General features: G+C 43.7%; 3 protein-coding genes across 3 annotated transcripts; 2 read left to right on the top strand and 1 right to left on the bottom strand.

Moving 5' to 3' along the window:
• Nucleotides 1-2,067: 2,067 nt before the first annotated feature.
• ved (ventrally expressed dharma/bozozok antagonist) lies at nucleotides 2,068-4,561 on the top strand. Its single transcript, XM_036976947.1, has 3 exons — nucleotides 2,068-2,234; nucleotides 2,565-2,807; nucleotides 3,787-4,561. The coding sequence occupies exons 2-3, from the start codon at nucleotides 2,577-2,579 to the stop codon at nucleotides 4,144-4,146; spliced, it is 591 nt and encodes a 196-aa protein (XP_036832842.1). The 5' UTR covers nucleotides 2,068-2,234; nucleotides 2,565-2,576; the 3' UTR covers nucleotides 4,147-4,561.
• A 510-nt stretch (nucleotides 4,562-5,071) lies between these two features.
• Nucleotides 5,072-7,842, bottom strand: LOC110523337 (histone H2A.V). The gene is made up of 5 exons (XM_021601951.2): nucleotides 7,692-7,842; nucleotides 6,743-6,820; nucleotides 6,468-6,581; nucleotides 6,197-6,326; nucleotides 5,072-6,043 (listed from the first exon to the last, which is right to left on the bottom strand). The coding sequence occupies exons 1-5, from the start codon at nucleotides 7,692-7,694 to the stop codon at nucleotides 5,982-5,984; spliced, it is 387 nt and encodes a 128-aa protein (XP_021457626.1). The 5' UTR covers nucleotides 7,695-7,842; the 3' UTR covers nucleotides 5,072-5,981.
• A 2,942-nt stretch (nucleotides 7,843-10,784) lies between these two features.
• Nucleotides 10,785-13,499, top strand: purbb (purine-rich element binding protein Bb). Its single transcript, XM_021601952.2, has one exon. It carries the CDS (start codon nucleotides 10,800-10,802, stop codon nucleotides 11,868-11,870), a length of 1,071 nt encoding a protein of 356 aa, XP_021457627.2. The 5' UTR covers nucleotides 10,785-10,799; the 3' UTR covers nucleotides 11,871-13,499.
• Nucleotides 13,500-22,783: the final 9,284 nt, after the last annotated feature.

A 22,783-nucleotide genomic window follows, 5' to 3' on the forward strand; every position in this document is an offset into this window, starting at 1 on the left:
CTGTTGAGCAAGAAAGAGAGTTTACTGTTATTTTTAGTTTATTTCACTTTTGTATATTATCGAACTCACTTGCTTTGGCAATGTTAACACATGTTTCCCATGCCAATAAAGCCCCTTGAATTTAATTTAATTTAATTGAGAGACAGGAGTCTCAGACCGGAGAAGTACTGCAGGAGACAGCACGACCATCTCTCCCATACCACTGGCGTACATAGGCCATCAAAGACCCTGATTTTGTGCGTGTGTGTGGCTTCCTACATAATAGAACAGGCCTCTGTCCCAGGAACCCCGCATTAATAATTATTTACCACAGAGTGACTATAGACGGTTATTACTTGCATTAATTAATAAGAGCCTTTTTGTACAGCAATGCAGCTACTGTGGTGCTGTAGCCTATCCCCTCCACTCTCCAGCACTGTGTCTCCGAAGGCAGGGGAGGGGAGGGAGAGAGGGCTGAGTGGCTGAGCGATTGATACATTGTGTTAGTGATTCAATCTAATCTAATCAAAGTGTATTGGTCGCATACACAGTTTTGCAGATGTTATTGCAGGTGCAGCGAAATGCGTATGTTTCTTGCTCCAACAATGCAGCAATATCTAGCAATAAAATAACAATACACAGATAATAATCCAAAATCGGCTTAATCACAAACTGACCCATTTATAAAATAGTTACGGTCTGTTATTCGGACCGGTGGGTGGAATGGATCCGAGGGCTGCTGCGCGCACTATCTCTCCACTTCTCCGCCTCCAGACGGCTGTCTCTGCGCGCAAAAGGAGACCGGTCCCTTCAGTGGAATGCGGATCTTTGATACTCACAAACCCGAATGACATAGACGTCTCGAGGCGACCGTATTCAGAGAATAGATCACATTCGGTAGCTTCTCAGAACTCCAATGTGAAACTAAATAGTTTCCATAAATGTAAAACAGTGATTTGGTTGATTGAATAATTCTACGCTTTTGGCGACATGACCAGTTTAACACTTTAGAAAGCCTAAATACTACATACAATAGACCAAGGGGTTCAATAATTTTTTTGCGCAAACAAACCAAACAACAACCCAATTATTAAATCAGAGCTGTCAGTCCTCTCGCTCACCAGTGGAGACGAGACCCAATGAGACTGAACATTATTAGACAACAATGTCTTTCGGGATCAGGAAGATCAGACATTATTTCATTATGTTGAGCCAATCAATCAAGCCTGGTCACCATTCAACGGGTTAAAGACATATTCAAGGGTTGAATGACTTCCCAGTAGGCCTATACTGTAGCATCAGCAGGTCATGGAATGTATGAAGTTGTAATTTGAAATGATGAGATATACAATGATGGGGTGTTATTGGATCAGTTAATCATATTAATAAATATAGTGAAATATTATATTTTTATTCCATGGGTGGAGCTGAGGAGCAGGAGGAAATGCTTCAGTGTTAAAGGAATAGTTCACCAAAATTACAAAATTAAATATTTTTCTTATTCTGCTTAATGGAAAGATAGGACAGCAATCCATGCTTTGGTTTAGTTTCCCTACTTTCAGGTTAAGGAAACCAATGCGTAATTGTGTTATTTGGGTGAGCTATCCCTGATAAGAATATGTTCTTATATGTTGAGATGTCTTAATTACTGCAGTTGTGAAAACTGAAGGAGGAAGGGGAGGATGTTCTTTGATCCTTAGCTGAGTGAGTTGTAAATGAGGAGGAATTCCCTGGATAAATACTGACTCTACACCTGAGACTCAGATCATTACTCAATTTACCAGGACACTGACCCGCTGAGAGAGAGCGCACTGGATTTACCCAGCTTTGAGAAAAGGTTGTTTGCATTTCTGGAACCCAAAGGATAATATTAGATTATATTTCTCCAAAAGGACAGTTTTTTCCACCCCAACAACAGGACTTTTGCTGGATTTTGATTTATTTTGTTGGATATCTCCATCGTACAACAATGAGGGGACATTTCTCCATCGAGTGGCTTGCCCAAAGTAGCCAGGCATTAGGAAGCATGAGACCCTCGCCTCTCCCCTATTCCTGGTCCTCTGTTGGACACAACAGCACCTCTGTGACCCAACCTGAGAGCCTGCCTGGGCTCTACTGCCGACCGAGACCCGAGAATCAGGAGAACCAGGCAAGGAGAGGACAGAGGCTCAACCCATTCAGCTATCCCTGCCTGGCAGGCCCTGAGATGTGTACACATACCAAGAGGAGTAGCCCCCTCCACAACAACCACCAAGGTAGGTTCGCTTTTCCTCAAATGAACTCACCTCAGGATCTGAGCTTAGATGGGGAGCATACATTAATTGAAATAGTGTCTTGTTGTTTTGGGGTGTGTGTTAAGCTGTGTATTGGAGGAATTAATTGACTCAGAGATAAAGAATTCATAAGTAATAGCTACATCTGATTTAGCTCTTAAAGTGCTGAAAGCTCCATAGTTAGGACGCACCTCAGAGACATGAATTTGTTTGAAAGGTTCAGAGCACACAAACGTTTTGGGAACCACTATGATGTGACATATGAATGGATTTGAAATCTAACTTCTCTCCATTTCTACCCTCTCTCCTCAGAAGTGGCTGAGAATGGCTTCATCAGTAGAAGAGAGCGAAGGCGGGCGATCCCTCTCCCCCACCACCCCCCCCCCCGGACGGCACCTTCACCTCTCCCTCCTTGTCTCCCATCTCTCTCTCTCTTCCTACGGGGAGGCGGCCACGTACAGCCTACAAAGAGGAGCAGATCAACAGTCTGGAGACGGCCTTCAAGAGGAACACCCTGCAAAGCTCTGCAAGAGACTCAACCTTACAGACAAACAGGTAGGCCCCCCCCCCCCCCCCCCCCCCCCCAAAAAAAAGGTTGCAAGATCGAATCCCTGAGCTGACAAGGTAGAAATCTGTCATTCTGCCCCTGAACAAGGCAGTTAACCCACTGTTCCTAGGCTGTCATTGTAAATAAGAATTTGTTCTTAACTGACTTAAATCAAGGTTAAAAAAATTGTCAAATTACCCACCAAACCATGGGTAATTTTGTTAGTCACGCCCACTCAGATATCATATTTCAAACTGCAAACATTTCTCTCTACCCCATGGCAAAATGTGTAGAATTGCAGCAAACCTGCTTTAAAAGTGCAACATTTTGGGGCCTCCCGAGTGGTGCAACGGTCTACAGCACTGCATCGCAGTGCTAAAGGCGTCACTACAGACCCGTGTTCGATCCTGGGTTTGATCACAGCCGGCCGGGATCCCATAGCGCGGCTTACAATTGGCCCTGAGTCCTCCGGGGTAGGGGGGGGGGGCTTTACTTGGCTCATCAAGCTCTAGCGACACCTTGTGGCGAGCCGGGCACCTGCTAGCTGACCTCAGTCGTCAGTTGAATGGTGTTTCTTCTGACATTGGTGTGGCTGGCTTCCAGGTTAAGCGGGCGGGTGTTAAGAAGCGCGGGTTTGGTGGGTCATGTTTCGGAGGACGCATGACTCGACCTTTGCCTTCCAACCAGTTGGGAGTTGCAGCGATGAGACAAGATCAAAAAGGGGTTAAAATAAAATAGCAGGAATTTAACTCTAAAACGTAAAGTTTTTTTTTCTCTCCGCTGTCAAGAGGTGGGCCGCTGAAATGTTTTGCCCGCAAGGTAGGTTGGACCCCTCTCAAATTTCACTTAGGTCCCCCAAAAGGCTAGGACTGCATGTGTGGGTATGGATGTGCATATGCAGACCCGCAAGCCACCCCGGCCCTTAATAATGAGTGTGGCCCCATCGAAGTTGCCCATCATCTAACTCTTCTCTCTGTTTCTCCTCAGATCCGTAACTGGTTCCAGAACAGGCGTATGAGGATGAAGAGGATGGTCCAGGATGCTCTGGCCCAAGCCTGCCAAGCTAAAGTAACATCTCACCTGCTGCACTACACCGAGCTACAGGCCTACCGCCCAGGCCCCAACCCCACCTACCATCCCCATCACGCAGGAGCCGAGGGGGGCGCTTCCACCCCATACCTCCACAACCAATACAGCTCCTCCATGGCCGGTCCAGCACTGCCCAGCCTCCCTGCCACCCCCATGGACTCTTTATACCAATACGTCAGCCTCCCCGGTCTGGTGATGCCCACTCCAAGGTCTAACCCACTGATGGGGGCCTACCAGCCTCACTCTCACCTGTGTTAGAACTTTTGGATGAAATAGGGTGGTTCTCAATAGTCTGAAGTGATTTTAAGGAAGTGAGATGAGGGTAGAAGCTCCTTTAGACCATTGAGATGTATCCCACTACCTCACCAGCTTCTATACTATTCTAATGTATTGGCAACTAAAAAAAGCTACTTAAAGGAGTGTTGAAATTGTTAAGTTTTCCACTCAGGGTAGAGTGCAATAATGAATGTGTTCCTGCTTTCTTTTGTATTGTCATACTGTAAGTTCTATTCAAGTATATTCACTTTTAATGAATCTATGTGGCTGCTGTATAAGTGTTCTAAAGAAGTGAGAAATGTTTTTTGTTGTTCTTGAATTTGCATTATAATCAAGATAATCTCTTTTCCTCCACTTGATTTCTATATTTGGAAGTATCGTGAAAAATAAACAATGCCTGAATATAGACTGGATTTTGTTGTACTGTGATAATGTCTGATTTCAAACACAATATCTCTGACCAGTTTACAAATGGTTGAGGGCCACCTACTGCCTAACAGAGAAGTTGTCATGCTGTGTGGATGTGACTCAGTATGCACCAGCTAACTCACATCTTTAGTTTTTATATTTTGTTGTGTGTATTTTCTATAATTGAAGGCTCATCTGTAAGAGACTGTGGTCTCAGTATGACTCCCTGATAAAATGTAGATTACATTTAAAACATTTAAGAGAGAAGGTCCACACTCATGTGTCCTGAATTTTTTTACATTGATTTCTCAGAACAAATGTTTCACTAAACTTAGTTTTAGTCCCCCCCACCTCAAATTCATGAGTGCCGACCGACCTTCATTCTCCACAGAATAAAATTAAATAATATCTAAACTACTATATCTCTAAAGGTAAGAGAGGTCAAAGCTACATAGAAAACCATTAATCATATTCTGGCTAAAATATGAACACACACGGATAGTTTTTTAAAAGACTTTATCTTTTGTAGGTATAAAACAAGTTTGTAGCAAAATCCAATCAACTCAAAGTTTTTCAAAACATGACAAGAACTTCAGCATTTGTTGGTCAGTAGCTAGGTTTCCATCCAATTGGCAACAGATTTTCATGCGAATACTCAATGTAGATAATGAAAATATGCACATTTTTCCATCAGTGGCATTTCCACCAAACTGACCTTTTACAGATAGAAATCTGTGTGATGACAGTGCACACAAAATGTACTTTTTTGCTTACGTTTTCATGTACCGAATAAAAAAATCTAAAGTTCCATGTATGCGTTTCCATTGCATTTTCAACTCTACCGCTAGTTGTCACAAAAATTGTAGCATTAACTTGCAAATATGCCTACCTTGTGGTTATTGGACAGAAGCATCAAGCTCATCACCATACACTTCCACCACCCTGTGAAGTTCATCATAAAATTTCATCTGTAGCCTAATAAAATGCATGGTTTCTTCTTATCAATATTTGTGCATAAAGGAGTTCACTGGCATTTCTCACATCATACATTTTACCAACACAAAAAGATCCCACCACGTCGAACAAACAAATTGTCTGTTGGCATTTATAAAATTGTACCGAAAATTCCTGTTTCCATCACTGCTGTCTTGGTTTTTTATACACTATGACTTTACTCGCATAAAAACTGTGGATGGAAACATGGTTATTGCACAAGTTTCTTGTCTGCAAAAAACCCTACCCTAAAAACACACCCCTTTAAAACAGTACAAATCAACACATACCTCAAAGACTACACATCTCCCTCGAGAGACTACAACTATGGTTACAAAATCCCCCCCCAAAAAATATGAGAAACAAAATGAACATGGCTGCCCATTCCTTCCTGGTGATGTGGGAGGTCACTTCCTCTATGCAGTCTTCTGTTGGCCCTTCTTTCCAATCAGAGACTTGTGGATGTGAGGGATCACACCTGCAGGAGGGAGAAAAGGGGACATTACGAATGGGTGCTAGTGATACACATTGGTAGGTGAAGAGGTGAGTTTGCCCTACCCCATGTAATATAAAGTGCTTTGAGTTACTGGAAGAACAAAACATAAAACCAATTCATTAGTTTACAACTCACCTCCTCCAGCGATGGTAGCCTTGATGAGCGAGTCCAATTCCTCATCTCCGCGGATGGCCAGCTGTAAGTGACGTGGAGTGATACGCTTCACCTTCAGATCCTTGGAGGCGTTCCCTGCCAACTCCAACACCTGAAAGGGAAACAAAAATATGTTCAGTAAGTGTGCGTTAGGGAAGTGTTGGAGCAAAAGCCTGCTCTATTGACCTTCGTCAGAGTCCTCAATGAGTCTCCTTTTGGGGGGGGGGGGGGGGGTTAAATAAAAACATCTCACTTCAGCGGTGAGGTACTCCAAGATGGCGGCGCTGTAGACGGCTGCGGTGGCTCCTACTCTGCCATGGCTGGTGGTCCTGGTTTTCAGGTGTCTGTGGATACGACCCACCGGGAACTACACAAGGAGAAACATACACACAATGAGAAACACTCTAGGCAGAAGATGCCTATCTGTTATGTAGGATTCACTTGTGACTAATTCAACAGGGAAAACCCAGGAAAAGAGACTGATTCACATGTGACCACAGAAAACCAGGGGAAAGAGTGGGTACATGCCTGGAGTCCAGCCCTCTGGGAGCGAGAAACAGCCTTTGCCTTAGCTTTACCACTGTCCTTTCCAGCCTTTCCTCCTGCCTGGAAGGGAAGAAACAGAAATTCAGTATATGATACATCAACTTGATAAAAACCTTTTTTTAAACTTCTCAATGCCTTGCTGAACTGTGGCCAGGATGAAAAAGACTCAATGTAGCGTTGGTGTACAAATAAATTATTAATACACTAGCATTTTCTTAATGTTATTTTTGTTTACAACTTCAAGCAACCTGTCATTACAATCACATTTATCCCGCCAATTGGAAGATAATGGACAATTTCAGGTATATAGTTTACCTAACTGTCATTTGATTTATTGAAGATGATTCATTCAAATGTTGCAAAAAGATAATAATCTAAATATGCATAAAAACGCAGTAAGAATGGTTTTAGCTATCTAAAACGGTGAAATATTGGTATGCTTGTAGCTAGCTAACGTTAGCACAGGTTTTCTTGGCTGCTCGCCAGTAGTATCTCTGCTCGCTAGGCGGATTAGTGATAACCTGGTTTAGCTAGCTAGCTCGGTGGAAACTTGCTACCGTAACGTTAATTCAATACACAACCCAAACTTTGCGAATATCTTGGAATATTAACATAATAAGAACCAGAAAGAGTCAGGGGATAACGTAGCCAGATATTAGATATAGTTAAGATGTGTTTGAAATAAGTATGAGAAGCGAGTCGGTTGTAAAACAGATGGCGTACTAGCTAAATGTAGATGGCGCTCTTTCGTTAGCTAGCTTTCGAGTGTCAATCGACGACGTCCTAACGTTATTTTGCACGCAAGCTTGAATTCGTGAATGCTACTTGCCCGTTTAGCATATAATTTACATTGAATCCAATTTACTATAATATGTCCTACAATACAGAGTGCACACACAGAATGTGCATAAAATAATCAAAAACTCGTTACCATGTCGCGGGTGACTTTTCCCTGTTCTATTTCGAAACGGAGAGAAACAATAAACCACGAAGCAACGCCAAGCGGATGAATGAGGATTCCTCGAGCTTCCAGAGCCAACCAATAGCTTTTCTGCTTGCTGGTTCGAACGGTCTCTTCAACCAATTGCAATCGTGTTTGTACAGTGTTTACTCATTCCTGCAACTGTATTGGACGTTTTGGGATAGTAGAAAACACCAGAGAAATACTACCGCATTTATAATTCACTGAAGGTACGGACACACAAGTAGGTCCTACATGCAGATTAAGATGAAATACCAAAAATTCTGTGACATGAACAAATTTAAACTACATAATCCATGTAATTGAGTTGATATATTATTTTTTTCCCCGGTGAGATTCAGAATGATCATTCGGTTAGAATAATGATGGGATAAATATTGTGCTTTTCCATGTGCTCAGAGCGTTACATTGTATTAGAAGAACTCCTCTCATCCACCACACTACCATTAACTCTGACGTACCTGAATCCCATGTCACTCTGTTCACCATCTCTCACTTGATCAACGTTGTTGCTGCCAGACCCGGGTAAAATACATGAGTGCTGTGATTTAGTTTGGCTGGCACAATCGAAGCAATAAAAATGTCCCAAAAGTGCTAACTCCAAACTAGTAAGTGATGTGCCCCTCAACTAACCTAGCCTGCTTTACAGTATTTGACCAATGTTACCTGCCAGTAGATTCAAAACCCTGTACAAGTGGACAATGGATATTTGCAACCTATGTAGTAGGTGAGCAGGCTAGGCACTGTGTTGGCTGCTGCCCTTCCTCCTGGGGTGTATTCAAAAGGATGCAAATTTACAAAACGTTAAAATATAAATTTAGTATATTGGACCAATGTTTGTATTGATATTGTCTTGTTAGGATTTAGGTTAAACCTTGTTTTACAAAGAAGTAAATAAAACATGTAAAGCCTAGACTGTGGCTGTAATAAGTATTTACTCTAATCTTGTCAAATTGACAGAGAGAAGCATGTCTGTATTCTACTATCTGAACTTTATGTAGTGTTATGCTCTCTTGGGAAACCCTCTGGCTCGCCCACCTTCCTTATGAGAGAAGCCCATCCCAGTCAGGCCTCCTTAGGGGTGGAGTGAGTCTCCCTTGCTGCCATTGCTGCTGTGTTTGGAACTGGACTGGACTGATGGGCATTACAAATCAATTAATCTCCTCCTACATAGGAGATTAAATATCAATGTGGTTTGTGCACCCCCATAAGTGCCGCTGTCAAGAATATGTCAGGCACCCCAATATTCAATGTGTAATTTGTACCCATGACTTACATGATAAAAGGTGAAATATAATGGGATAAAACATCGGTATGGGTGTTGCCTGCCTGCTGGATGTACACTGAGTGTACAAAACATTAGGAACACCTTCCTAATATTGAGTTGCACCCCCTTTTGCCCTCAGAACAGCCTCAATTCGTTGGGCATGGACTCTACAAGGTGACTGCAATGCTTCACACAGTTGTGTCAAGTTGGCTGGATGTCCTTAAGGTGTTGGACCATTCTTGATACACACAGGAAGCTGTTGAGTGTGAAAAACCCAGCAGCGTTACAGTTCTTAACACACTCAAACCGGTACGCCTAGCACCTACTACCATACCCTGTTCAAAGGCACTTAAATGAATAGCATGCATACATTATCACGCTCAATTGTCTCTAGGCTTAAAAATCCTTCTTTAACCTGTCTCTTCCCCTACATTTACACTGAATTAAGTGGATTTAACAAGTGACATCAATAAGGGATCACATTTTTCACCTGCATTCACCTGGTCAGTTTATGTCATGGACATAGCGGTTCCTAATATTTTGTACACTCAGTGTATATGAGGTATATATATCATTATCAATATATTGTAGCGTGCTTGTTTTGGAACCAGAGTGACCTGGGCCCAGTTTAAAAAAAAATCCAGATCAAAATTACACTTTGTTGTCTCAACCCAGTTACCCCATTCGATTTTGTTCCCCCTTCCTTTTAGAAAATATTTAGACCAAATTTAATGGGATCATCTAACATGATATTTGTTGTAGCATATGATGTGATATGTTATGTTTTTATTCTGTTTTTGTCTTTTAAACTACATTAAAAAAAAACAAAGAGGGATCACATCTGAGGGAGGAACAGAATTGAACTCATGTTTTTATCTGGATTAAATGTTTTGAAAAACTGGGCACTGGGTTCGAGTCTTAACCAATCCACCACTGAATTCCCTACACTGGTGTCAGAAGTGAGATAGTGGAGGAGGGATATATAGTGTAGTGATCTTTGGTGCTTGCCTCTGAATCAGAGACCCATGTTCAAGTCCAGTGTACAACCCCTCTGAATTTGCTACAGTACTAGCTGACTGATCATGGGTTGATTGTTTGATTGGTAGCAGGTAGTCTAGCGGTTAAGAGAGTTGGGCCAGTAACCAAAAGGTTGCTTGTTTGAATCCCCGATCCGACTAAGTGAAAACATCTGCCGATGTGACCTTGAGCAAGGCACTTAACCCTAATTGCTCTGGATAAAAGCGTCTGCTAAATGACAAAAAAAATAAATAATAGTATGGGCACCACTGTGGTGGAATTAATAGCAACATTCATATCTGGATGACAGGGAAAATATTAGGAGTTAGATGGTTAAATATTTTTTGTACCAATGCCTAGGTTTATTAAAATGTACAAGGTAAAATGTATTAATCTCAGTGTAAATGGCTGGTCTTTTGTGACATTGTCAAATGACTGTCACTGTCTAGTATAAGTGTAACAATTGATATGGAATTGCTTTTATTACTGCTTTTGTCTGTAGTATTCCCCCAGTCTAGAATTTCACGTTTGCCCAGTTTTGCCTTAAATGCCATAGCAACTGCACAGAAAAGGATCAGCTACAATTTATTGGAACTTCATAGTAAAAATGGTTGTAAAAATGTTGGCCCGTTGATTGGACGGTGGTGTGGTCGTGATCCCGGTGTCCAGTAGGGTAAAAGCTCCACGAGAATTACGTCAACAGAACCTACATCTGAACCAATTACATGTTACAAGGTTAAGATGTAATCGTGATTGACAGCGGAAATTGACCAATGAGGGAAAGAGAATTCGTTGAACCTGGAGTGATTGGCAGACCCAAGGCCAATGCGGGAGCGCTTGGGGCGGGTTTTGGTGATGACCATGAAGGGGGTGTGCAAGCCGAGAGGGAGATACGCAGGAGAGGGAGAAGCTGGCTGGCGGTGCTGAAGATGGCGGATGGTGACAGTGGGAGCGAGCGCGGCGGTGGCAGCAGCGGAGGAGGAGGAGGAGGAGGAGGTGGTGGAAGCGGGTTCCAGCACTCCCAGAGAGAGCAGGAGACCCAGGAGCTGGCGTCCAAGCGACTGGATATCCAGAACAAGCGCTTCTACCTGGACGTCAAGCAAAACAACAAGGGCAGGTTCATCAAAATCGCCGAGGTCGGGGCCGGGGGCTCCAAAAGTCGCCTGACCCTGTCCATGTCAGTTGCGGCGGAGTTTCGTGACTACCTGGGGGATTTCATAGAGCACTACGCCCAACTGGGGCCTAGCAGCCCGGAGCAGATCGCCCAGTCCTCGGTCGGAGAGGACGGTGGGCCCAGGCGAGCCCTGAAGAGCGAGTTCTTGGTCCGTGAGAACCGTAAATACTACCTCGATCTGAAGGAGAACCAGCGGGGGAGGTTCCTGCGGATCCGACAGACCGTAAACCGAGGGCCCGGGTTCGGAGTAGGGGGGCCTGGAGGAGGCATGCAGGCCGGGCAGACCATAGCCCTTCCGGCCCAAGGCTTAATAGAGTTTAGAGACGCCCTTGCCAAGCATATAGATGATTACGGTGGAGACGACGGAGAGTTGGCGGGTGGAACCGCAGCTGGGGCCTATGGGGAGCTTCCCGAGGGCACATCCATCATGGTGGACTCTAAACGGTTCTTTTTCGACGTCGGGTCCAACAAATACGGCGTGTTCCTGCGAGTGAGCGAGGTCAAACCGAGCTACAGGAACTCTATCACCATCCCGTTCAAAGCGTGGGGGAAGTTCGGAGGAGCTTTCAGCCGCTATGCGGAGGAGATGAAAGAGATCCAGGAGCGACAGCGGGATAAAATTTATGAGAGGAGAGAGGAGTCGGAGGGAGAGGAGGTGGATGACGACTGAGTAGTTGAAACTGCTTATATAGTTCAGTTCACACAGTAAGATCAGCAATAGATATGTGGCAGAAATGACAGATTTAAGTGCATGACGAATCGAACTTTAATACTAGAAAATATCGTGGCGTTAAAAAGTTAATTTGACACGGGAACTATTGATGTATTTAACACCTGGAGTTTGTTTATGAGGGTTATATGGGGTGTGAAGTAAAACAAAAAGTTAAAGTTATGGGACTAGTAAAGTAGTGTGTAAATGAGACTTTTCTCATGGATTTAAAAAAAGATTGCAATTGTGTTTTGTAGAAAAAGAAATATACCTAAAACCAGCAACGTGGTTTTCATAACAATTTAAGAAGCCAATGACATCTTTATAATAAATGTTTCCTTTCAAATATAGATATATATTTAAAAGAGTAAGGAGTGTACCTTGACCCCATTGATTTAGCTATTTACATTTCTCCGTGTAAGGAGATAACCAGCATCCATTGTATTCCCATTCTAGGTCTCTCCTATGTGGGCAGTGTGTGTGGGATCCTTACAAGTTAGTGAAAGTAGTAGGAAGGAATGTCTAGAATGCTGCCTGCTGTCATTTCGTGGAGGTTTATATTTAGTGTGTTAACCGATAGAGATAGCTATATAACACAGGCAGGCCACTTAACAGACGATTATGATGAGAAACGTTAGAGAGAACTATATCTGCAGGCCTATCTAAAGGCCTCAGAGACTAAATTGGAGCTGTGTGCTAATGTAGTTAGCTCACAGTATCACGTCACTCTCCAAGCAAATAGACCTAAACACGGAGTGATTTTAAAAAATTACATATAAATGCCAGGCAATATTTACAAAATCTGTTTCCTGACTTAATGGGTTTGAAAGCAATCTGTAAGTCTCTGTAAGAGTGGAGCAGTGTGTCTCCTCAGTCCTCACGCAATGTGACCTGGTGTCAATAGATTGACAGGCCTGTTAACCAATCGGCAACCAGGAAGGACAGTATCTTCCTGCTGTATGAGTCCCATGGGAGCCTGCCCTCTCAGCATTGACACACAGATGGGACCCCCACTTATCCACACACACACACCAACACACTGCGGGAGCCTTGTGAGCAGGCCAATGCAAGTGATCACTGTGTGAAACCCAGAGCTACTACTACTACTGTCACCCAGCCAGCCAGGCTGTGTGGGGCATCAATGATAACATACCACCAGTTCCTCTGCTCAGGCCCAGCCAGGAGAGACCACACACACTCTGTGTCTCAGAGCCCAGGCCTCAGCACCGCCACACCACTAACATCACACTACGCCACTGGACAGTAACGTATGGATGGATGGTTTCCTTTTTATTTCGAAAGAGAACTATATTGAAAGAATATTATACGTATAAAAGAGAAGATACTGAACAAACCAGCATACAATATTTTTTAAATACCTTAAAAAGAAAAGGAAAAATGTATATGAATTATATAGCCTAAGTATTTCATGAAACATAGCTGGGATGTGACTAAATAGTCCATGATGTTGTTTTCTTTTAGCTTTTTCTTTATTTTCACTTTCATTTTCATTTGTTGGGTTTCTCCCAGAGAGTGAAAGAAATAACACTTCTGTGATTAAAAAGAATAAAAATGCAATAGATATTGTGATTGTTACTTGAGAAAATCCCTTTCTCTCCCTCTCTCTCCCTCTCTCCAACAACCATCAGCTGCTAAAAGGTACTTCATAGTTCTCCATTTGAACTTTCTCTTCTTAGGTTTTAAAGGTCCTACTACAATCAGTGAAAATAATTATAGTCCCAGCTATTCTCTGTTGCTTGTAGTTGTTCCCAAATAACATATAGAACCAGTCACAGACAGTTGATCTGAGTTGGGGGAAAACTGCCCAACGCATCGTCAATGTCTAGGAGCGTTCATATTACACATTCTCAACTCCAAGCTTGAAATTGCCTTCTGTTTAACTTGTGCCATATTCTCCTTTAACTTTGTTGCCAGTGCCATCAAGGCAATTAGGTGTTTTTGTAATTGAAAACGACTACTAAATAGTGTGCTATAACTACATGAGAAGGCAAACTCAAAGCACTGATGGACATTCAGGGCTCAGTTAGGTATTTAAAATGCGTAGTAAACCAATTGCTTTCTGACACTAAGAATGTGTGGTGTTGGATTCTTTGCCACTTTGTTGTTGCACTTTAAGATCGTAAACACGATGTCATATTATTTCTTAGACTCAGACAGTTTAGGGGGGGTGGGGGGCTCTGGGGGAGTCTCCAGTCTTCTCCCCAGCACAATCTAAGCGACACACGGCAGCTGTCGTAAACATGTGCTCTGCTGTTGCAACATATCAAGACCCTCTCTTCATCAGTCAATAAAGTAGCTCTTTACTTAGGAAAACAGCCTATCTTGCCACAACATTTACCTCAACACAACACAAGGTAAATGTCTGTGGAAGCTTGTGCCGTGTCGGCTGAGAGGGGAGGGTGAGCCCTGTCATGCGAAGCAGCAGGAAGACTACTGTAGGCGTAACCTGACTCCTCCTCATCTGCAGTGGTCTCTTTCTCTGTTCTCTGGGCCTATCAGGTCTCTCGCCCTCTTTCTACCTCCTCTTTACTATCTCTCTCTCTCTCTCTCTCTCTCTCTCTCTCTCTCTCCCTCTCTCTTTCCCTCTCTCTCACTCTCTCCCTCATTTCTTTCTTTCTGTAAATCTGGAGTGCGGACAGCCGTGTGTGTGTGTTTGTGTGTGTGTGTGTGTGTGTGCTGACAGGGCAGAGGGTGCTATTTTAATGTTGGAGGCCTGGACAGACTAACATTCCTCCTGTCGTGTCTAGGAGTCAGCTGTGCCATTAGATCCTGAGTGCCCCACACACACACACGCATGCTCATATACACACATGTACTCACATTCTCACACTCAGGGTTTGATAGTGTTAAAGCCTGTTCACACGCAGTGCACAAACCCAATTACAGACAGACGACAGACTGCACATCCAGAGAGACGGAGCCTGGCCAGACTGGACTAGCACAGATGCTCAGTGTCTCAGATATTACACACATACACACACACACACACACACACACACACACACACAGAGAGAGCGATGTATACCTCACCCGGATCATCCTAGCAGACAAGTTATTTATGCTACCAATCTTTCTGTCTGGTCTAAGCAGCTGTGATGTGATGGTTAGAGGAGAGAGGTTCAACATAGTCAACCATTCTGCCTGCCTGCTCTACCGGCTGTTAGTGCTGGGCTGTGATGTGTGTGCTGGTTGTGTTGCAGTTGGTGAGTCACTGATGGAATTGGTTGTGTGTGTGTGTGTGTCGTTTTAGCAGTCATTGTGTGTCTCCAGGAGGAAGCAGGGTTTGGCCAGTGAATCAACTGAAAGCGTGACACAGCTCTCTCTCTCTCTCTCTCACTCTCTCGCTCTTACACACACACTCCCCTGCTCTCCCACTCTCTCCTTCACCTCTCCCCTTCTCTCCCTCCTCTTTCCCCTCCTCTCCATTGCTCTCCTTCCTCTCTCCCCTTCTCTCCCACTCTCTCCTTCCTCTTCTCCCCTCCTCTCCCTCTCTCTCCTCCCTCTTCCTCTCCTCTTCCTCTCTTCTCCCCTCTTCCTCACTCTCCTGCCTCTTCTCCCCTCCTCTCCCTCTCTCCTCCCTCTCTCCCCTCCTCTTCCTCTCTCCCCTCCTCTTCCTCTCTCTCTTCCCTCTTCTCACTTCCTCTAACTCTAACTCCTCCCTCTTCTCCCCTCCTCTTCCTCTCTTCTCCCCTCTTCCTCACTCTCCTCCCTCTTCTCCCTCCTCTTCCTCTTATCCCCTCCTCTTCCTCTCTTTCCTCCTTCTCTCCTCCTCTTCCTCTCTCTCCTCCTCCTTCTCATGTCTTCTGGCAAACTGTTTTTGTGAGGCAGAGCAGAGAAGTTAACTGGCATGTGAAGGAGAGAGAGAGAGAGAGAGAGAGTGGCCTGTAGAGGGGAGGAACACACAGCATGACTACATCACCCTATCCTGTGATGCTTTGAGAGTGTGTGTGCACCACCTGACACACGTTAAGATCTTAGGTTTAGACAATGAGTGTGTGTTGAGGGTTAGTAAAAGGGTTGTGGATGATTCTGGAAAATCCTTTTCCCCCCTCGAGGCTGATAACGTGTTCTACTACCAGCTTCCTGCAGTGCAGTATGGGTTTACTCTGTTATTCCTTCAGGCTGTGCAAGCTTTGATATGGAACCAGATACATTTCCCCATTGACACTGTTATGCGGTCAGTTTTATGTCTAAACTGCACATAGATCAGTAATATCTCTGTTACTCCTTAGGCTAGAGTTTTACCCAGAGCTTCTGACACAACCATACGACACAGCGTCGATAATGTCACCCGCCACAAACACACAGAGGCATAGTTGCAGACAAAAAGCTGGAAAATGCCCTTTTTAGCAAGCGACACAGGGTGGGGTGGAGGTAGAGGAGGGGGCATGAGAGGGAGGTTAGCTCTAAACCCCATGTCAGTGTGTGGACAGATCGACAGGAAGCAGCTTTCACACACAGAGGGAAGGGCAAATGAGAACATTTCCTGCTGGACTCTCCACCCATCAGATTCCTCCTGATGACAAATTTGACTTCCTATTTCTCTTAGATGGGAGAACGATGGGTTTACTCTTATAAACAAATTTATGGTCATTTTTGCATTATAAGTCATCCCCTGGGCACAGATCTAGAATCTGCTTACCCTCCCAAAATCCTGACCTTAATAATTATGGGGGGAAACGCAATACTGACCTTAAATCAGTGTCTAGGGGCAACGTCATCCTACAGTCCTACTGTCCTACTAGTATTTCTGTCCTGACTGATCCTTTCCTTACAGTCAGCCTCACGCTGACCTCAAATCCTCCCCCAATGACTTTCTCTTCTTCAAGCACAGTAGACGTGTGAGAGAGGGAGAGAAAGAGAGAGAGAGGGAGGGAGGGAAGTGGAAGTAGTGAGACTATGAGCCATGTCATATCACACTGGGCTCTGTGCCAGATCAAGCTGGGATTATTCCACATGCTCCCAGCAGCTCTGCCATCACGCTAAGTGTGTGTGTGGATTCAACACTTGAGCAATTGAGGAAGCCTGTAAAACACCTTGGCTTGGACCCATGTGTGACTGTATTACATCATAGTGTTGGCCAGTGTGTATAAAAGCACTTTATGAAGATAGAGTTAACACTATTATCCCTGTATGATTAGATCAGAATGATAGCTAGCAATAATAAGCCTAAACCAACAGTAGTGTCTCATCAGTGGAGCTAAGCGTCGGCTGAGTCACTTCCTACAACCATATTTTATCATAATGTGAGAGTCCAGTGTGTATGTGTGTGTGTCTGTGTGTGTGTGTGAATGCGTACATGCATGTAAGCGGGTGTGTGTGTTGCATGATTCAGAGGGCAAGGTCCAAATGGCTTCTTAACAGCTTCTATCCCCAAACTATAAGACTGATGAACAATGAATCACCCGGACTATTTACATTAACCCCCCCCCCCCCCCCCCCCCCAGATGCTACTCGCTGTTTATTATCTATGCATAGTCACTTTACCCCTACCTACATGTACAAATTACCTCAACTAACCTGTACCCCCACACATTTACTCGGTACCGGTACCCCTGTATATAGCCTCGTTATTGTTATGAAATTTGATGTATTTTTATTTCACCTTTATTTAACCAGGTAGGCGAGTTGAGAACAAGTTCTCATTTACAACTGCGACCTGGCCAAGATAAAGCATAGCAGTGCGACACAAACAACAACACAGAGTTACACATGGAATAAACAAACATACAGTCAATAACACAATAGAGAAAGTCTATATACAGTGTGTGCTAATGAGGTAGATTAAGGGGGTGAGGCAATAAATAGGCCATAGTGGCGAGATTATTACAGTATGACAAATTAAACACTGGAGTGATAGGTGTGCAGAAGATGAGTGTGCAAGTAGCGATACTGGGGTGCAAAGGAGCTAAATAAAATAAATAACAATATGGTGTTGAGGTAGTTGGATGGGCTATTTACAGATTGGCTTTGTACAGGTGCAGTGATCTGTGAGCTGCTCTGACAGCTGATACTTAAAGCTAGTGAGGGAGATATTAGTCTCCAGCTTCAGTGATCTTTGCAGATCGTTCCAGTCATTGGCAGCAGAGAACTGGAAGGAAAGGCGGTCAAAGGAGGAATTGGCTTTGGGGGTGACCAGTGAGATATACCTGCTAGAGCGCGTGCTGCGAGTGGGTGCTGCTATGGTGACCAGTGAGCTGAGATAAGGCGGGGTTTTACCTAGAAACGACTTATAGATGACCTGGAGCCAGTGGGTTTGGCGACGGATATAAAGCGAGGGCCAGCCAACAAGAGCATACAGGTCGCAGTGGTGGGTAGTATATGGGGCTTTGGTGACAAAACGGATGGCACTGTGATAGACTGCATTCAATTTGCTGAGTAGAGTGTTGGAGGCTATTTTGTAAATGACATCGCCGAAATCAAGGATCGATAGGATAGTCAGTTTTACTAGGGTATGTTTGGCAGCATGAGTGAAGGATGCTTTATTGCGAAATAGGAAGCCGATTCTAGATTTCATTTTGGATTTGAGATGCTTAATGTGAGTCTGGAAGGAGAGTTTACAGTCTAACCAGAAACCTAGGTATTTGTAGTTGTCCACATATTCTAAGTCAGAACCGCCAGAGTAGTGATGCTAGGCAGGTGCGGGCAGCAATCAGTTGAAGAGCATGCATTTAGTTTTACTAGCATTTAAGAGCAGTTGGAGGTCACGGAAGGAGAGTTCTATGGCATTGAAGCTCATCTGGAGGTTCGTTAACACAGTGTCCAAAGAGGGGCCAGAAGTATACAGAATGGGGTCGTCTGCGTAGAGGTGGATCAGAGAATCACCAGCAGCAAGAGCGACATCATTGATGTATACAGAGAAAAGAGTCGGCCCGAGGATTGAACCCTGTGGCACCCCCATAGAGACTGCCAGAGGTCCGGACAACAGGCCCTCCAATTTGACACACTGGACTCTGTTTGAGAGATGGTTAGTGAACCAGGCGAGGCAGTCATTTGAGAAACCAAGGCTGTTGAGTCTGCTGATAAGAATGTGGTGATTGACAGAGTCGAAAGCCTTGGCCAGGTCGATGAATACAGCTGCACAGTATTGTCTCTTATCGATGGCGGTTATGATATCATTTAGGACCTTGAGCGTGGCTGAGGTGCACCCATGACCAGCTCTGAAACCAGATTGCATTGCGGAGAAGGTACGGTGGGATTCGAAATGGTCGGTGATCTGTTTGTTAACTTGGCTTTCGAAGACCTTAGAAAGGCAGGGTAGGATAGATATAGGTCTGTAGCAGTTTGGGTCTAGAGTGTCTCCCCCTTTGAAGAGGGGGATGACCGCGGCAGCTTTTTAATCTTTGGGGATCTCAGACGATACGAAAGAGAGGTTGAACAAGCTAGGGGTTACAACAATTTTGGCGGATAATTTTAGGAAGAGAGGGTCCAGATTGTCTAGACCTGCTGATTTGTAGGGGTCCAGATTTTGCAGCTCTTTCAGAACATCAGCTATCTGGATTTGTGTGAAGGAGAAATGGGGGAGGCTTGGGCAAGTTGCAGTGAGGGGTGCAGTGCTGTTGACCAGGGTAGGGGTAGCCAGGTGGAAAGCATGGCCAGCCTTTGAAAAAGCTTATTGAAATTCTCAATTATCGTGGATTTATCGGTGGTGACAGTGTTTCCTAGCCTCAGTGCAGTGGGCAGCTGGGAGGAGGTGTTCTCCATGTACTTTACAGTGTCCCAAAACTTTTTTGAGTTTGTGCTACAGGATGCAAATTTCTGTTTGAAAAAGCTAGCCTTTGCTTTCCTAACTGCCTGTGTATATTGCCTGTGTAAAAAGTTGTCTATCACGGGGGCTATTCGATGCTAATGCAGAACGCCACAGGATGTTTTTGTGCTGGTGAAGGGCAGTCAAGTCTGGAGTGAACCAAGGGCTGTATCTGTTCCTGGTTCTATATTTTTTGAATGAGGCATGCTTATTTTCGTTACTTTTTATTTTATATTTTACTTTAGTTTATTTAGTAAATATTTTCTTGAACTGCATTGTTGGTTAAGGGCTTGTAAGTAAGTATTTCACGGTAAGGTCTACACCCATTGTATTAGGCGCATGTGACAAATACAATTGGATTTGATTTGAAACGTAGTATGGTATCGATGCCGAGGACTATGGTGATAGCAGATGGGGCCATGTGTTTTCAATATTGCAGAAGTGCTAAAAACAACCCTGTGTGTTTGTGCGTGTCAGCAACAGAATATAGCAGTCTATTTGCAACAAAATAAAGACACACAAGCAGAGCGAGAGAGAAACACACCATATACTGGCGCTACTGTATCGTTTATACTGTAGTGTGTTTATAATTCTACTGCTGCTATGGGCTTCCCTAGTGACCCAGAGAGGAAGCCCACTGAGCATGCTCAAAAACAGAGGGGATGGAGCAGGGGGAGAATGAGGGAGCGACGGAGAGGGAGCAGGAGAAGGAGAGAGAGTTGCATGACAAAGGAGAGAGAGAGAGGGTGCGAGTGAGCGATTAAGTGAGAGAGGGAGAGGAAGGGGGTGAGGGAGTACCATGATGGCTGGAATGAGAAAGAGGGAGGGATGGAGAGTAGCATGACGGAGGGATCCATGCCTGCACGAGGAAGCGCTGATCCTGCTGTGATGCCGGGTCTGCTGGGCTATATTTAGCTCGTGTTGCCATGTGCCCGGAATGTCCATGGCAGATGCACACACACACACAGATTCAAACGTACACACGCAAAAACACCCGGGTGTGTATGTGTATGTATGCGTGCCACAGAGGGAAAAGAATGAACATCAACAAATGAGAACCATCTCTCTCTGTGTTCAGTTTCTAATGGTAACACAGCATCTCTCTCTGTGTTCAGTTTCTAATGGTAACACAGCATCTCTCTGTTCAGTTTCTAATGGTAACACAGCATCTCTCTCTGTGTTTAGTTTCTAATGGTAATACAGCATCTCTCTCTGTGTTCAGTTTCTAATGGTAACACAGCATCTCTCTCTGTGTTTAGATTCTAATAGTAACACAGTATCTCTCTGTTCAGTTTCTAATGGTAACACAGCATCTCTCTCTGTGTTCAGTTTCTAATGGTAACACAGCATCTCTCTGTTCAGTTTCTAATGGTAACACAGCATCTCTCTCTGTGTTTAGTTTCTAATGGTAATACAGCATCTCTCTCTGTGTTCAGTTTCTAATGGTAACACAGCATCTCTCTCTGTGTTTAGATTATAATAGTAACACAGCATCTCTCTGTTCAGTTTCTAATGGTAACACAGCATCTCTCTCTGTGTTCAGTTTCTAATGGTAACACAGCATCTCTCTCTGTGTTTAGTTTCTAATAGTAACACAGCATCTCTCTGTTCAGTTTCTAATGGTAACACAGCATCTCTTTCTGTGTTCAGTTTCTAATGGTAACACAGTATCTCTCTGTGTTCAGTTTCTAATGGTAATACAGGATCTCTCTCTGTGTTTAATTTCTAATAGTAACACAGCATCTCTCTGTTCAGTTTCTAATGGTAACACAGCATCTCTCTCTGTGTTCAGTTTCTAATGGTAACACAGCATCTCTCTCTGTGTTTAGATTATAATAGTAACACAGCATCTCTCTGTTCAGTTTCTAATGGTAACACAGCATCTCTCTCTGTGTTCAGTTTCTAATGGTAACACAGCATCTCTCTCTGTGTTTAGTTTCTAATAGTAACACAGCATCTCTCTGTTCAGTTTCTAATGGTAACACAGCATCTCTTTCTGTGTTCAGTTTCTAATGGTAACACAGTATCTCTCTGTGTTCAGTTTCTAATGGTAATACAGGATCTCTCTCTGTGTTTAATTTCTAATAGTAACACAGCATCTCTCTGTTCAGTTTCTAATGGTAACACAGCATCTCTCTCTGTGTTCAGTTTCTAATAGTAACACAGCATCTCTCTGTTCAGTTTCTAATGGTAACACATCATCTCACTCTGTGTTTGGTTTCTAATGGTAACACATCATCTCACTCTGTGTTTGGTTTCTAATGGTAACACAGCATCTCTCTCTGTGTTCAGTTTCTAATGGTAACACAGCATCTCTATCTGTGTTCAGTTTCTAATGGTAACACAGCATCTCCCTGTGTTCAGATTCTAATGGTAACACAATATCTCTCTGTGTTCAGTTTCTAATGGTAACACAGCATCTCTCTGTGTTCAGTTTCTAATAGTAACACAGCATCCCTCTGTTCAGTTTCTAATGGTAACACAGCATCTCTCTCTGTGATCAGTTTCTAATGGTAACACAGCATCTCTCTCTCTGTTTAATTTCTAATAATAACACAGCATCTCTGTGTTCAGTTTCTAATGGTAACACATCATCTCACTCTGTGTTCAGTTCCTAATGGTAACACAGAATCTCTCTCTGTGTTCAGTTTCTAATGGTAACACAGCATATATCTGTGTTCAGTTTCTAATGGTAACACAATATCTCTCTGTGTTCAGTTTCTAATGGTAACACAGTATCTCTCTCTCTGTTCAGTTTCTAATAGTAACACAGCATCTCTCTCTGTGTTCAGTTTCTAATGGTAACACATCATCTCTCTCTGTGTTTAGTTTCTAATAGTAACACAGCATCTCTCTCTGTTCAGTTTCTAATGGTAACACAGCATCTCTCTCTGTGTTCAGTTTCTAATAGTAACACAGCATCCCTCTGTTCAGTTTCTAATGGTAACACAGCATATATCTGTGTTCAGTTTCTAATGGTAACACAGCATCTCTCTCTGTTCAGTTTCTAATAGTAACACAGCATCTCTCTCTGTTCAGTTTCTAATGGTAACACAGTATCTCTCTGTGTTCAGTTTCTAATGGTAACACAGCATCTCTCTCTCTG

Source organism: Oncorhynchus mykiss, chromosome 5 (genome assembly GCF_013265735.2).
Source record: "Oncorhynchus mykiss isolate Arlee chromosome 5, USDA_OmykA_1.1, whole genome shotgun sequence".
Lineage (NCBI taxonomy): Eukaryota > Metazoa > Chordata > Actinopteri > Salmoniformes > Salmonidae > Oncorhynchus > Oncorhynchus mykiss.

Excerpts from the sequence above, each read along its gene's own strand:
- ved (XM_036976947.1), top strand. The coding sequence starts at position 2,577 with ATGGCTTCATCAGTAGAAGAGAGCGAAGGCGGGCGATCCCTCTCCCCC. Across the intron at positions 2,808-3,786 it reads TCAACCTTACAGACAAACAG|ATCCGTAACTGGTTCCAGAA; the intron begins GTAGGCCCCCCC and ends GTTTCTCCTCAG.
- LOC110523337 (XM_021601951.2), bottom strand. Across the intron at positions 6,327-6,467 it reads TGGAGTACCTCACCGCTGAA|GTGTTGGAGTTGGCAGGGAA; the intron begins GTGAGATGTTTT and ends TTTCCCTTTCAG. Across the intron at positions 6,044-6,196 it reads GGCTACCATCGCTGGAGGAG|GTGTGATCCCTCACATCCAC; the intron begins GTGAGTTGTAAA and ends TCCCTCCTGCAG.
- purbb (XM_021601952.2), top strand. The coding sequence starts at position 10,800 with ATGAGGGAAAGAGAATTCGTTGAACCTGGAGTGATTGGCAGACCCAAG.